The sequence below is a fragment of the Haliaeetus leucocephalus genome, unplaced genomic scaffold (assembly GCF_000737465.1).
Source record: "Haliaeetus leucocephalus isolate CR32 unplaced genomic scaffold, Haliaeetus_leucocephalus-4.0 Scaffold598, whole genome shotgun sequence".
In the NCBI taxonomy this organism is placed as follows: Eukaryota; Metazoa; Chordata; class Aves; order Accipitriformes; family Accipitridae; genus Haliaeetus; species Haliaeetus leucocephalus.
In genome coordinates, this window is record NW_010973034.1 from 2,236,967 (window position 1) to 2,252,548 (window position 15,582).

Below are 15,582 nucleotides of genomic sequence, written 5' to 3' on the forward strand. Positions count from 1 at the left end.
TGGGTAATGTTATCAACATTCTGCAATTTACAAGACTCTCTCTCTAAAAGCCAAGAAACAAGATAATGCAATACAAAGGGACAGGAACAGTCGGACAAGCAAGGATGATTTGATGTGGCCTTTGTTCTACTCTGAAAATGGACCAGGTAATCTCTGAGGTCCTTTCCATTCCTGCATTTCAGTCTATATGTGGGTAGTAGCTACATATGTACTACAAATACTGATACTGAATGTAAGCCTATAAATACAAGAAGCTAAAAATTGAAAAAGAATTAGAATACAAAGCTATAGATTTTGTTGTTGTAACTACTATTAAAATATGATATAATGCTAAGTATAATTACTATACCTAGCAATATGCAGAAGACAGAAAGATTAGGTCAAAAAGGTAAGGAAGTTTTCCTAGAGTCTAGAAAGTGAAGATCTTTGATCTGGACTGCAGAATTGAAGCTGTATAGGTCCAACTGTACTGTTAAATTTGTGTTTTCCTATAGACTTTTGTTGCCTGGAAATGTTGCTCCACCACCTTTTGATCTTAATTTGAAGATCTTAACCTTCGAACTTAAAATTGTTTGGATTTTCTGGATGTTTCAGTTCCACATATCTGCACATATCTGCACAATGCTTGCACTTGATTATCACATTCACCCACTTCTGTATGCAGTGATCAAGACTGACACTAGCAGATTTGTATAAAATGAGTTAGTGATCAAGCATACGCACTATGCTATACAGCCTCACAGAGGGCAGAGTGACTGCATGAGTGACACAGAATCTGTTTGCATATTTTTGCTTTTTCCCCATACAGAAGTATTAAAGTCCCATTTAATTATAAATACATTATTAATTCTGCCTTCCAAATCAAGTCATGTGTATTAAGTATACCATGCTGAGAAATACAAACATTCATTTTCCAGGCATTTAAATCTGCCATTTAGATAGCAATAGCATCTAGGCTTCCCAAATCAGTCTGGTTTTCCCTTGGATCCGCAAGGTTTGCTAATATTGTCATGGAGACCAATTCAAGCACAGAGATGAGCCTGGCACTCCTTTAGTGCCCTGGCATTGCTTCCTCACTCTGCAATGAGAAATATAAATTCAGGACCTATTCTCAGTCGAGAGGAGTAAATTGTGGCTGAATGCTGGGTTGATCTGTGTTTCAGATTATTTCTTTCCTTTTGTGTCTTTCAAACTTCAGGAATTATTCACAGCTGAAGACCTTCACCTACAAAAAGGGGCAACCCCCTACACTCTGAGTTTTAGTCCTGGCAGCTCTTGTCAGCTCATCACTCAGCAGGGTACAAAGGATTCCCTCTTAAGCACTTTTGGCCCTTCAGATTTGCATGAAGAGTCTTCACGTCTAACACAAGCTAGAGGCTCCATAAATGCAAAGGGACTTGTAAGTTCTTAGGACCTGGCCAAAGTCTACTCCAACAAAAATAACAATGGATTTCAGCTACAGCCATAAAAACGACTAGCTGTTAACAGTCATCCAATTTTTTGTCTTGGAAGGGCAAGCATTTGAAATGGGAATCCTTTTGCAACTTAATGTAATGAAGCACACATAGGATGGGAAGATGAAACACTACCAAACACTGAGCAGTCAAAACATGAGATATCGCAGTAAAACAGAAACTTAAAAGCATTACTTTGTCTGTCCAAAATAGTAAATGTTCAAGAGATCTGAAGTGACTTAGGAATGAGGTGAATGATCACCTGTGAAGAAGAATATAATCTACAGCACACAAAATAATTTAGATTCGTTAACCTAAGAGAAAGTCACAGGCCAAGCTAGGAGAAGGGGAAGTACAGCAGAAAAAATTCTGTATTGAGACAGTAGAAAGTAACATCCACTGGAGAGAATATTTAATTCTTTATTAATAATTAATTAATATTTAATTAATTAAATCTTGCTAACTGTATAAATTCAGGAAAAACATCAAGAATACAAAGAGTATTAGTATCACTAGAGACAGAGCACTTTAGATCTCCCCGCTCCATTTTTACAAGCAGTTGCAGCAGCAGTGTACATGACAGACCACCTACTTGTAGCTTGCTAAGACCCAGTACAGTGGAGCTGTTAGAGAGGCTGCTAGGTTTCTCAATGAAAGTGACCTTGACATAATCCCAGGAAAATGCCAGATACTACATGGATGTCACTGGGAGAGAAAGATGTATTTAGATATATAGCCTAACTCGCAATTCTTGGTTTTGTCTGACAACCTGCTTATTGAAGGATTTGTATGGTAATGTATGGAGCTGCATATAGAAAGCTGTATGCTGTAATAAATGTGCTATGGACAAATCCTATTAAAATAACAGACAAATAAATGGCATAATTCATACATTAGTGCTAAATATATGTTTCTAGACAAAGACATGATAATGTATTTTCCAAATAACCTCACAGCTTGTTATTTTGACTAACTTACAGCTGGTAATTTTCCACAACAAATTTCATTGTTCATCATCTCCCACATTAGTTCAATTGGTTTTTACACCATTTACTGTTCTATAATGCGTCCAAAGAGCAACGAAGCTGGTGAAGGGTCTAGAGAACAAGACCTAAGAGGAGCAGCTGAATGAACTGGGGTTTAGTCTGGAGAAAAGGAGGCTGAGGGGAGACCTTATTGCTCTCTACAACTACCTGAAGGGGGGCTGGTGAGGTGGGGGTCGGTCTCTTCTCCCAAGAGGCAAGTGATAGGATGAGAGGAAATGGCTTCAAGTTGCGGCAAGGGAGATTTAACTTGGATATTAGGAAAAATTTCTTCACTGAAAGGGTTGTCAAGCACTGGAACAGGCTGGCCAGGGAAGTGGTTGAGTCACCATCCCTGGAGGTATTTAAAACACGTGTAGATGTGGTGCTTAGGGACGTGGTTTAGTGGTGGACTTGGCAGCGCTAGGTTAACAGTTGGACTCAGTGATCTTAAAGGTCTTTTCCAACCTAAATGATTCTACAATTCTATGAAAGTTCTGGCAATATTTATGAATAAATATACTCCTTATTTTAATGCAAACTTATGAAAGGATATTTGTCATATTATACAAGTCCAATGACTAAAATGCTACTGAGTCAAAAAATTACAGTGCATTTTACACTTACATTTTATCTGTAAGAGACTGTTTCAAAAGACCAAATAAGAGATGCTTAGAAAATCTATTATCTCTAATAAAAACAGTTCTTCAGTGTTTTGAGACAGTAACTTCTACAGGATGAAGTGAGATGTGGAAATTCTTACACAGTTGTAATGGATAATAGCGGAAAAAGTCTTTACAGGGTTTGAATATTTACCCTTAGAGCTGTGACACTCTATGTTTAATAAAGACCATGTAATGTTTTGCCTTTCTAGTAGCATTGAATTGCAGAGATACATACACTATGATATAATAGAAACACAGTCTAAGTATCAGTTACTTTTACGGAATTTTGGAGGTAAAAAAGACTAAGAGACCAACCTGAATAAGCATCCAGCTAAACTGGCAGAGGTAAAGGTAATGGGTAACAGATGCAAGGGCAGAGCAGCTTTCCTCTGAGAGGTGTTGGCTCATGTAAGCAGAGGCCAGAAATGAAATCTGCAGGGAAAAAATGAATACATGCATGTTGGAATTAAACAAAATTAATTTAATAATAATAATAATAATGAGAAAAAATATATATCTTCAGTTTGGAAGTAAATTATACACTCAGTTACTGTTCCAGAGACTCAGGAAAGATACCTTGGACATTTAATATTCACCCAAAAGAAGTGACCCTTTAACACTGTCAGTCACAAAACTAGCTTTAAACTTTTTGCAGTCTAGTATCCATTACATCCATATCTGAAAAGACCATAAAGAGACTTAATATTTACAGTTTAATATTGTTCCCCAGACTAATTGCCATGCAACATTACACACCAGTTTTTTAACTGAGGGTGGAGATTTTCCTCCATAAAACAGAGACATTATCTTCTGGTTTCAGTAAGGCCAGAAATTTTATCAAGCAAACATACAAATGCAAGAGGCACTTACTGTATTCAGACTGTCAAACATGTAGTAATATTATACCCCATCAAAGATAGCAATACTGGACAAAAGGAAGTAAGTATTTCTTCTGTTGCCTAAGAGCAGACAAGGATTTCACACACACAAGGAAACAGTTCTACAAGCAAACTTCGTTAAAAAATTAAAGTGTTCTTATAAAGAAAAGCTCAATTTACCTACTGAACACCTGCGGTAGCTGATGATTTTTCCTTTCCTTTACAGCACAACAGCCAACAGCCCATTGACTTGGTAGTAATAGCAATCTGTGGACTGTGCAGACTGATTTCATATATATAAAATCAGGAGATGGGGTGGTGAAGGAAGTATACCAAGTGATTTGGCATATACCTGGACATTGTGTTTACAACATAAATACATGTACGGTATTGAAAACTCTTACGCAGTCTCTTTACTATAAAAATATCCTTATAAAGGCAGGGTCTGTGTATTGACAGATAGACAATGTTATCTCACCATGAAATGGAAGAATAAGAATAAGAAACTGAACAACAACTGGACTAAAAGCAATTATGAGATGCATTTCAATATCTGAAGAAAAAAATGCACTTTCCTTATTTCACATGGGGTTCATCAGTCTTCTGCTGGGAACTGGAATCTAACCATGGCCACATAACCATTCAGTTATTAAGAGGTTAACACACAGCTTAATGTAGGCTGCTCTTTGCCAAATTCTGACACTGCTAAAACCAAATGCCATTGTCTGGAGTGGGTTAAACACAACTGAAATATGTGTGCAATAGGTGCCATCCATTAGGGATAAACACAAGAAGTGTCTGTGTAAACAACTCCAATAGCACCAGCTAGGTCAGACAGTACCAGCAGTACTTTTCCTAAAACTTGAGCAAATGCTTTGACTTACAACAAGCAAAATACAACACACTTCTGGGTGGAGAGGCTTTACTACCTTTTGTTCTCTAAAGGCTTGTGTATATGTCAAGGACAGACTGTTACGCTAGAGACGGAAACAAAGAAGGGATGAAAACACAAAAGCAGACTGATCGAGTCCGGGAAACATGTTTTTAGCACCTTCTGGACTGAATGTTGGCTTGAAAGCATTTTGCATCTGTAACCAAAGAAACTATAATTTCTAGCCTTTTCCTGTGTTTCAAGAAATACAATTTTTTGTTTATTAAAAAAGAGAAATATCTCACTATGTCAACAGTTTTCCAACCAAAAGAATGCAAAGAGTCCAAATATTTCCTAAAAAATAATAACTTTCACGGACACTGACTTTTGTTGAAGAAGTAAAACAGCAATATGGCTGAAATAATCACTCAGCTAAGAATTCATTGTATTTACTGGCATTACAGGGTTTTAGACAAAAAAAAGCTGAAAATGTAAAAGAGGCAAAGAAACATTTCTACATTACTTTCATGTAATTGTTATCTTGCATCTTGAGAAGAAAATACAAATGAGAACTGGATTATAAAACAAAAACCAAATGGCAGACCATATTTTGAAATGTTGGAAGGAACTGTATTTTAGCTACGCTGTTCTGACAAATGCTGGCTACTTTGGCACTTGCAGCTTAAAACACAGTGCAGTGCAATTTAGTAGAAACTCTTGGAACACAGGCCCTGAATAGACCTTTCCCCCATAATATCTGAGGTGGTCAGGGAAACATGCAAAAAAAGCACCTTCCAAATGAATTGTTCCTTGGACCTAACTGCCTCATGTCTTCTCTACTTTGCTGAATTTTTAAATGTAGCGGGCAATCTTTTGTAATAATGAACCTATAACTTTACCAAGCAAAATATGTACTATATATTGGAATAAGTTTTTCCCTCTTCAAACATTAAAAAATATATATTGGATGTGTTCCTTTTGATACCAATTGCTCAGAGCTCTTTTTACAGAGATCATATGATTTTAAATACCCCTTTTCACACAATCTTTGTAACCTGCCATGTGGTTCTATGCTGAGATTATAACATAATGCTTCTTCCTGGCACTTCTCAAGGTGATCAGTCTTGAACCAAAATGATTTAAGTAAGCGATAACAATTTACTTAAGTCACTCAAGTAGCAGGCTACTACTTTTGTTAATTTGTGTGTGATATAATTCAAAATTACAGTGATAGCGTATCACTCACAATGTTCTTCTTGACAAAATGAGAAAATAAAAAGTTAAAAAATTAAAGTTGAGAAATAGATGCACTTCTGTTAAAGACCAAAAAGATCTTTGACAGCGTTCCCATCCGACAATCATTTACTCAGTTTATTAATTGAAGGGTAGAGCAATTCCTTTGTAACTCTAAGACAATTACCTAGCAATTACTTGAAGGAAATTAGCACCTGGGTATTCAACCTAAGTCAGCAACACCAAACTATAAATTAATAAAACCAGGTGATTTACAAAACTTTACATTCATGTATAAAGAAGAGTATTTTTGTACTGCTGTTCCCAAGCAGTAGGCTGCCTCAGAACATCACTCCTCTGCTAGTTAAGAGCTGCCTCCTAGTTTCCAGCTTGCACTTATTCATGGCCAATTTATATCTGTTTTTTCTTCTGTTGGAAGCCTCTCAGATTAAACAGGATTTCCTCCTCCTTTGGGTTTGCACTATCATGAATTCACGGAAAGCAGTAGTATTCTCCCTCAGGCTTCATTTTTCAAGGTTAAATAAGCCAACCACTGCACAGCGCAGTACTCTGTAGAGATGTCTAGGCTGGCCTGGACAGCAAAAGCAGTTTAGCTCCATGAATACAGCATCTGCCTGGATCAATTTATCTTGTTTCTCCAAGTAATCCTATGTGCTGCGCTGTGAAATGTATACTCACACGTGTGAAAACCTACCCTGTGCAAAAGTCTTTCCAGCTTACACACCAATTTCACCGTCCTTCTCTATACTGGTGCCACTTTGATTCTGTCCTTTGTGAAAACATGTACTCAGGGTTGGATGGAGAAGAGCTGCAGAAGTCTCACGAGATTCTCATCCAACAGTTTTCTTATCTCCCTATATACCATGCACATACTTCTGATGTATGGTAATTCCTCAGTGATCATCTGGTACAGTTTTTCTCCTCATTTCCAACTGACTACCTCTTGCCACAGAGTTAAAGATTTGCTGTTAGCCTACAACTTAAGACTTTTCACCTTGTTCTAGGAAATATCCCTGTATTTCACACTGTAGTCTTCAAAGCTACTCACATCTTTCTATATGCTACCTCACTACCACTTCAGAGTGTCTGTGTTCCTCTGCTTTCTTCCATCAGTGCATTCTGCCTGGGCATGTTATTTTGTGTTCCAGAAACTAGTCCTTTAGGATCAGTGAAATACCTCTCTTCATTCCCCTTAGTCTGTCTCTTCCCACATCCGAGTTCTTGGACTAATCCTCCTCCATTATTATTTTACTAATTATGTGACATATAATGTATTTTACTGCATTTATCTCATAAAAGAAAACTAGCAGACTAGTCTGGCACAATGTAGCTATAAACACAGGGGAGTCTAACTCTCCATTTATCAGTATGTCCTTTCATATAATTTTTTTTCTAAACTCTTACATGCTTCTGAGACTGAATGAATGGGCCTGCAGTTACCAAGATTATTTTTTTTACAATATATTACTTTTAATATATTATTTTCCAGTCACATAGTAGCACTCCTAAATGAAGGATTTGTTAAAAGCACTTGCTGTGAGACCTGCAATTTATCATGCCAGCATTTTCAAAGAGGAATGGGGACCTTTTTCTTCCAACCTGTGAATGCACCTATCCTTTGGGTTCTCCTCCTGCCTCAGTAGCCATAACCTTCACTCCATGCTACTAACTCTATTCACCATCTTGCCTTTATCCCAATGGAGATCTTTAACATCACTATCTTCTCTGAAAATGTGATGATTTTAATTTTGTTTGTTTGGAGTGACACTTAATATATTTACTTTTCCTGCCTCACTGCAAATTTTTACCAGAAATTTTACATTATTCTCTCTTCATTTATATAACAAAAAAAAATTGACAAAAATTCCACACAACAAGATTACACTGTTGTCAACCAAACCAAATGTAAATGGCATATTCGTTAATGCCAACTATTGTGACCAAGCAAGTGTACATGGCATATTCACTGATGCCAACTACACATGATGTGAGGCAATCAATCAGCTTTCTCATGATAAAAGAATTTATTAAAATCTAAGTTCAGAATTAGCAGAGCTAAACTTGGCCTCATTACAGAAATTTACAGAGAAAACAAAAAGCCTAACTGAGAGTTGCCTTTTGAATACTGTATAAAAGAGAAAAAGGAAGGACCAGAAGACTGAAACAATTCCATACCAATCAGGTAAACAACACTGAACTGTGGAGTAGGTTGGCTGAAACCTAAATAAGAAGATGTCTGAAGAATAAATAAGTGTAATACAGACTAGTAGTAATTACAACTTGCCATGGTAAGTGCTGAAATGCTACCATAAGATGGACTTTAAAATGAGGATACAGCACATGACACATGGAAATGAATCTTATCTCTACTTTGAACCAAAAGGGGGAAGTACCAAATGTCTTCTCTAGCAAGACCAGCCTTCAGGAATCCCAGGTCCAGACACCAGGGGGTAAGGTTGCAGCAAGAAAGACATGCCCTTGGTAGAAGAGGATCCGGTCTGTGAATACTTAAGCAAACTGGACCATGGTGCCTGATGGGATGCACCCACGAGTGCTCAGGGAGCTGGCAGATGTCATTGCGAGACCACTCTTGGTAATATTTGACCAATCATGGTGACTGAGACAAACGTCCAAACACTGGAGGAAAGCAAATGTCATCTGCATCTTCAAGAAGGGCATAAAGGAGGACCCAGGCAACTACAGGTTGGTCAGCCTCACCTCCATCCATGGGAAGGTGATGGAGCAGCTAATCCTGGAAACCATTTGCAGGCATATTAAGATTGAGAAAATCATCAGAAGTAGTCAGCACAGCTTCACCAAGGAGAAGTCATGCTTGACCAACTTGATGAAGAAATGACTGGCCTGGTAGATGAGGGGAGAGCAGTGGATATTGTCTACCTGGAGCTTAGTAAGGCCTTTGACACTGTCTCCCATAAGATCTTCATAGATGAGCTGTTGATTTATGGGCTGGATAAGCAGACAGTGAGGTGGGATGAAAACTGGCTGAATGGCCACGTCCAGAGGGTGGTGATAAGCGGTGCAAAGTCTAGTTGGAGGCCAGTGACTAGTCATGTACCACAGGGGTCAATACTGGGTCCAGTCCTGCTTAACATCTTCATTAGTGACCTGGATGTTGAGGCAGAGTGTACCCTCAGCACATTTGCAGATGATGCCACACTGGGAGGAGTGGCTGATAAACCAGAAAGTCGTGCTGCCATCCAGAAGGATCTAGACAGGCTGGAGAAACCAGCTGACAGGAATCTCATGAAGTTCAACAAGAGGAAGTGCAAAGTCCTGCACCTGAGAAAGAATGTCCTCAGGTACTGTATTGGGTTTGTGTGACAAGGTTTTTGGTAGTGGGGGGGTTACAGGGGTGGCTTCTGTGAGAAGCTGCTGGAAGCTTCCCCTATGTCTGACAGAGCCAATGCCAGCCGGCTCTAAGACGGACCCGCCGCCGGCCAAGACCGAGACAATCAGCGATAGTGGTAGTGCCTGTGAGATAACATATTTAAGAAGGAAAAAAAAGTTGCTGGGACAGACGGAAACGGCAGCCCAAGAGAGGAGTGAGAACATGTAAGAGAAACAGCCCTGCAGACCCCCAGGTCAGTGCAGAAGGAGGGGAGGAGATGCTCCAGGCGCCGGAGCAGAGATTCCCCTGCAGCCCGTGGTGATGAAGACCACGGTGAGGCAGGCTGTCCCCCTGCAGCCCAGGGAGGTCCACGGGGGAGCAGATCTCCACCTGCAGCCTGGGGAGGACCCCACGCCAGAGTAGGGGGATGCCCAAAGGAGGCTGTGGCCCCATGGGAAGCCCACGCTGGAGCAGGGTCCTGGCAGGAGCTGCGGATCTGTGGAGAGAGGAGCCCACGGAGCAGGTTTTCTGGCAGGACTTGGTGACACTGTGGGCGGGCCACCCGCACTGGAGCCATGTGTTCCTGAAGGACTGCACGCCGTGGAAGGGACCCACACTGGAGCAGTTCATGAAGAACTGCAGCCCGTGGGAAGGACTCATGTTGGAGAAGTTCGTGGAGGACTGTCTCCCATGGGAGGGACCCCATGCTGGAGCAGGGGAAGAGTGTGATGGGTCCTGCCCCTGAGGAGGATAAAGTGGCAGAAATAACATGTGATGAACTGACCATAAACCCCATTCCCTGTCCCCCTGTGCCACTGGGGGGGTTCGTAGAGAATCCGGGAATGAAGTTGTGCCTTACTCTGGTTGATTAGTATTAAATTGAGTTAATTTTCCCCAAGCTGAGTCTGTTTTGCCCATGATGGTAACTGGTGAGTGATCTCTCCCTGTCCTTATCTCGACCCACGAGCCCTTTGTTGTATTTTCTCTCCCCTATCCAGCTGAGGAGGGAGGAGTGATAGAACGGTTTTGGTGGGCACCTGACATTCAGCCAGGGTCAACCCGCCACAGGTACCAGTACCTGCTGGTGGCTCCCCAGCTGGACAGCAGCTTGTGGCAGAAAAGGTCCTGCTGGATGCCAAGTTGGACATGAACCAGCAATGTGCCCTCGGCTAATGGCATCCTGGGCTGCATCAGGCAGAGCATCGCCAGCAGGTCGAGGAAGGTGATCCTTCCCCTCTGCTCAGCACTGGTGAGGCCACACCTGGAGTGCTGGCTCCAGTTCTGGGCTCCCCAGTACAAGAGAGATAGGGACATACTGGAGAGAGTCCAATGAAGGGCCACCAAGATCAGTAAGGGATGGAGCTGAGTGCTGGCTCCAGTTCTGGGCTCCCCAGGACAAGAGAGATAGGGACATACTGGAGAGAGTCCAATGAAGGGCCACCAAGATCAGTAAGGGATGGAGCATCTCTCCTTTGAGGAGAGGCTGAGAGAGCCTGGAGAAGAGAAAAGATTGGGGGATCTTATTAAAGTATACGAGTATCTGAAGGGAGGGTGCAAAGAGGATGGAGCCAGGGGGTGGTTTCACTGGTGCCCAGTGACAGGACCAGAGACAATGGGCACAAATTGAAACACAGGAGATTCCATCTGAATGTCAGGAAACACTTTTTCACTGTGAGGGTGACTGAGCACTGGAACAGGTTGCCCAGAGAGGCCATGCAGTCTCCATTCTTGGAGATATTAAAAAAAATCATCTAGACACAGTCCTGGGCAACTGGCTCTGGGTAGCCCTGCTTGAGCAGGGGGTTTGGACAAGATGACCTGCAGAGGTCCCTTCCAAGCTCAATCATTCTGTGGGTCTGTGGTAAGAGTAATGACCTTAACTGTATACGTCAGACCAGAGTGGACTGAGTCAGTTTTTGGACAACTAGCATATGTACAAAAATCACATTTTATTTATAGCATAATATACTGTTTGATCACTGTTTAATCAAATCCAAGACTATGCATGGGAAAATTTACCTATGTGTAAAGTTGTCAGTGCCTTTGAAGAAACCTAAATATCCTCCTTTCTCTTAGCTTCTTTTGCTGGGCATGACATCATATGGTATGGAAAAACCCTTTGGTCAGTTGCCAACTTATCGCCCACGCCCAACCTACCAGCATTTCAGCGGTGACGGGGGTGAGGTTGGAGGCACAGCACTGATGCTATGCAAGCACTGCTCAGCAGCAGCCAAAGCACTGGTGTGTTATGAACACTGTTCTAGCTACAAATAGAAAGCACAGCACTATGAGGGCTGCTATGGGTAAGGTTACCTCCATCCCAGCCCAGCCCGAATGCACAAGGAACTACACACATCTGCAGTGGTACCCACTATAAACCGGGCAGTGCACATTTTCACAAGCTCTACTGAACAGGTAGCTTTGTTTCTCTGCATTTAACATTTCAAGAGTGATAAAGGCCAATGATTCCAAAGAGACATCCAAAATATCAGCACTTCCAATTACTTCTGGATTTAAGACTGCACCTTATTTTCCACCAACTGTTTGAACTTGTTTGGAAAGTACTTTATTAAAATGGTTAACATTGTGGCATCCCTTCAGAACCATTCCACAGAAGTGCAGTGAAACTGATGAATTCAGAATACTCTGATGAAAGGATATTCCTTTTTTTATTTGCTTAAATGAGATTTTTTTCCTTGCATTTTGTGGCAAACCATATCACATAATCTATTCCTGGTCAGAGAATATGCAGCACCCAGTGAGGACAGGGATGTTTTCCTGTGAAATCCATAGGTAATTGATTTACCATGTTCCCCTCAACTTGAACCAGTCTGTCTTAAGATTCTGTACCAATTTTTCAGCCTGACAATGCAGTAAATACTGAAAAATTTATTTTACAAAGACTTAAGGGTTTCTAATGCGATATTAGCCAGACAACTCCTTCAAAAATACTAGAAAACAGGAACTTTCAGCACTGATATTGCAAATGTTAAGTTAAACCCCCTAAGTAATAAGTAAAATAAAGGGTAAAAGTAAAATGACAAAACAGTAAAGTATAATCAAAACTTGATTTTTAATTTTAAGAGTTGCAAAAATGCTTTCACAGGAGGAGAATAAATCTGAGAGTAACAATCTTCCCCTATTGCAAGAAGTGCTAAAAAGGCAGTATGTTGTGCTGGGTGAGGAATAAAGAAAGAGAACACCTTGCTATGCTCTAGAGAAAAAGCTGTGGGGAAGGCTAACCCAAGTAGATATAAAAGCATCAAGGATGAGAACAACAAACATTTAGCTCTGGAAGAGTGCGCAGAACTAGGGTCTGCCACAACTGCTCAAAACTGTTTCACTCTCTCATCTGTGCAGGAAGAACCCTTGCCTCCTGTAGTAAGAAAAAGATGCTTCCCCACTGGGAGAAACCCGCAGACCAAGCAGCAGACTCCTCTAGAAAGTTTTGGAGTGTGCCAGCGAAGAATATGTCAGTATACTTATGTCAAGTTTTTGTAATTTCTGTAAGTTCCTGTTCCACAGTATGAACTCATGAAGCTTTAGACATTGTCTTCTTCTAGACGGAAATGTCTTCATGTATGTCTTACAGAAATGGAACCTAACAGTGGACATTTCATTTCTTTTCAAATTAAATATTTTTTCTTTTTATTATTATTTTCTTTTTATTTTCTAAATTTATTTCTTTGTTCCATGTAGGAAAAGACTGTCTTCCTTATAGAGCTCATTTACATGCATTTCTAGTAAAAAGGAAAACAAAACGGAGAGCCCAAACACATGCTATCTGTCATTATATCAACCCAGTTTCAAAAGAGGAATAGTACCAAAGGCATAATTTGCAGTGCTGTTCCTTTTGTTGGACTTAATTGCAATGAACAATAACATAGGAAAATAAACACATTAAAACTCTCATGTCCTCACCGAACTGCTTTCTTCTGCTTTGAATTTACTTTATATGGGTAAAAAAAGGGATCCCTCCTTGGACACAGGGACACTGCTTAATAATAGTGCATATGAATCATACTTTTTGTTACTGCTCAGTAGGTCAGGGCAGCACTGATGTAAGCCAAGTGTTCCTCTTGTGTTTTGTGTTCTGATGTTAAAATGACATGACAAAAATACCAACAAAGGATGTACAAAAAATTGCAGAGATTTCTGGACACTAGCAAAAATTCTAAGTCACTCTTCCTGGGAAAAGTAACGATACAACACACAGCACATTTCACAGCACAGAGGAAAAGGTTATGTAATTTAGAAGATTCAAAACACAGTGTTTAACTGGGTCAAAATAAAAGTTCAATTACTAACTTTTTAATTTCATATTTATTCTGTATTAATGATGCTAAAATAAGCAGTTAAAGTTCCTCTGTGAATTTACACAAATGCTAAATGACTTAACTGGTGACTAAATTGTTTGAGAAATTACCAGAATTCAGAGAGAGGTGTTTTATATCTGACATCAGAAAAAACAATACATGTGGGTTTAGCTTTATGTCTGGCTTCAGTTAAGTCAATGAACATATATATTAAAAAGTAAGTACCTTAGAAACAGCAGCTCTGAAGTCTTACTGTATAATTTGCATGCATTCTGTGTTTTAGAGATATTTTTGTGATTATGAATTATTTGCTTAAGTATGTTGATTATATATCACTGTAAACTGGCACTTTAAGAAATGCCAAACAGCTAAATAAAATAAAATCACTTGAAATACTGATGGTATATTTACAACAGTGACCCATGGCGCTTTTGTGTAAAGATGTTTACACTTTATTAAGCAGCAGCAGAACTGGCAACCATTTTAAGTAGTGATCAGACATCAGCAACCATACGTTATTCATTCCCTTCCCCCAGCTAACCAGGATGGCAGTTTCATGCTGGGTTCAGTCCTTGCCCTCTTCACTTCCTATTTTTAGGCTCAGGGACTTTTTTTGCTTCTCCAAGCGAGGCAGCAGGCAATCTGAGGGTGCAGGATACAGGGTAGGAGGGGGTGAGGCACCGTGATGCACAGCACAGCAGCTTGCAGCTGGCCATGCAGCAGAAAAGTTAGCCGTTGGGGAAAGGCTGGGGTAGGTCGTACCCTCTGCAAAACAAGTCTGACACAAGTACCCAACTGCATGGTCTCCTCTAACACAGTTTTTCCATGTTCCAATCATGCTGTCCCTTACAAAGAACGTGTTGAGTGATACTAATTGAGAAGTTATACTTGATTTTTTTATTATTATTTTTGTAAATAAGGAAAAACAAGGACTAACAGGCCCTTAGCAGGTCCTAACCCATTTAGTTTTCTATACAGATTCAGAGCAATGTGTCTGGCATAGTACATTACAAAGACAGTTCTTATTATCACCTCCATTTAGATCCGGGAAAAGTTGCATGTTGCTCTGTCATTCATTACAGAACACAACCCAGACCTCCTGAGTTCCCCTGCAAGATCCTCAATAACACAACACTTTTGCTATAATGATGCAAATAGAAGCTGAAAAAGCCTCTTTTTAAACTCATCAGAAATATATCTACAGTCTTTTCCTGTTTCAAGTACCCAGACATAGCTCAGGGCATCTTCTGACGGATGTTGACTTTCTACGGTAGGATCTGCCTTGTGTTGTTTCTCTGTCTAGAAGCTCATATTGGACCCTGAGCAGATCTACCATGACAGATTAATTGGCTCTAGAAGCTTCTCAATCTATATATGCTAGGGGATACATCAGGAAAAACTGTTAATAATGTGACTTTACACTTCCTCCATATCTGGATACAGTTTTTCTTAAAGTTCAGGTGTAAGCTTCTTGTAATAAGTGCACACGAATTTGGCAGCCTGACCATTTATTACCTCTAAACTGAATTTAGGACCCTATCCAAGGTCAGCAATATGTGATGTTGGGTAAATAAAATTACTGTAAGGGAAATGCATCTGTTAACTCCTGATGCTTTATGTAAATAGTTAGAAATGGTCAATGCCCCATTCCCCATGGCCAAAGCCCCATGCCTGTCAGTGTTTAAGAGGCATTTGGACAATGCCCTTAAAAATATGTTTTAACTACTGGTCAGCCCTGAAGTGATCAGACAGTTGGACTAGATGATTGCTGTA

At 40.2% G+C, this 15,582-nt stretch overlaps 1 protein-coding gene across 1 annotated transcript in view; it reads right to left on the bottom strand.

The window, feature by feature from the left end:
- GPR98 (G protein-coupled receptor 98) overlaps window positions 1-15,582 on the bottom strand; it is a 284,088-nt gene that overhangs the window by 86,744 nt on the left and 181,762 nt on the right. Inside the window, exon 83 of the mRNA XM_010578035.1 lies at window positions 3,457-3,573. Coding sequence (XP_010576337.1) covers window positions 3,457-3,573 — 117 coding nt within the window. The remainder of the gene's footprint in view (window positions 1-3,456; window positions 3,574-15,582) is intronic.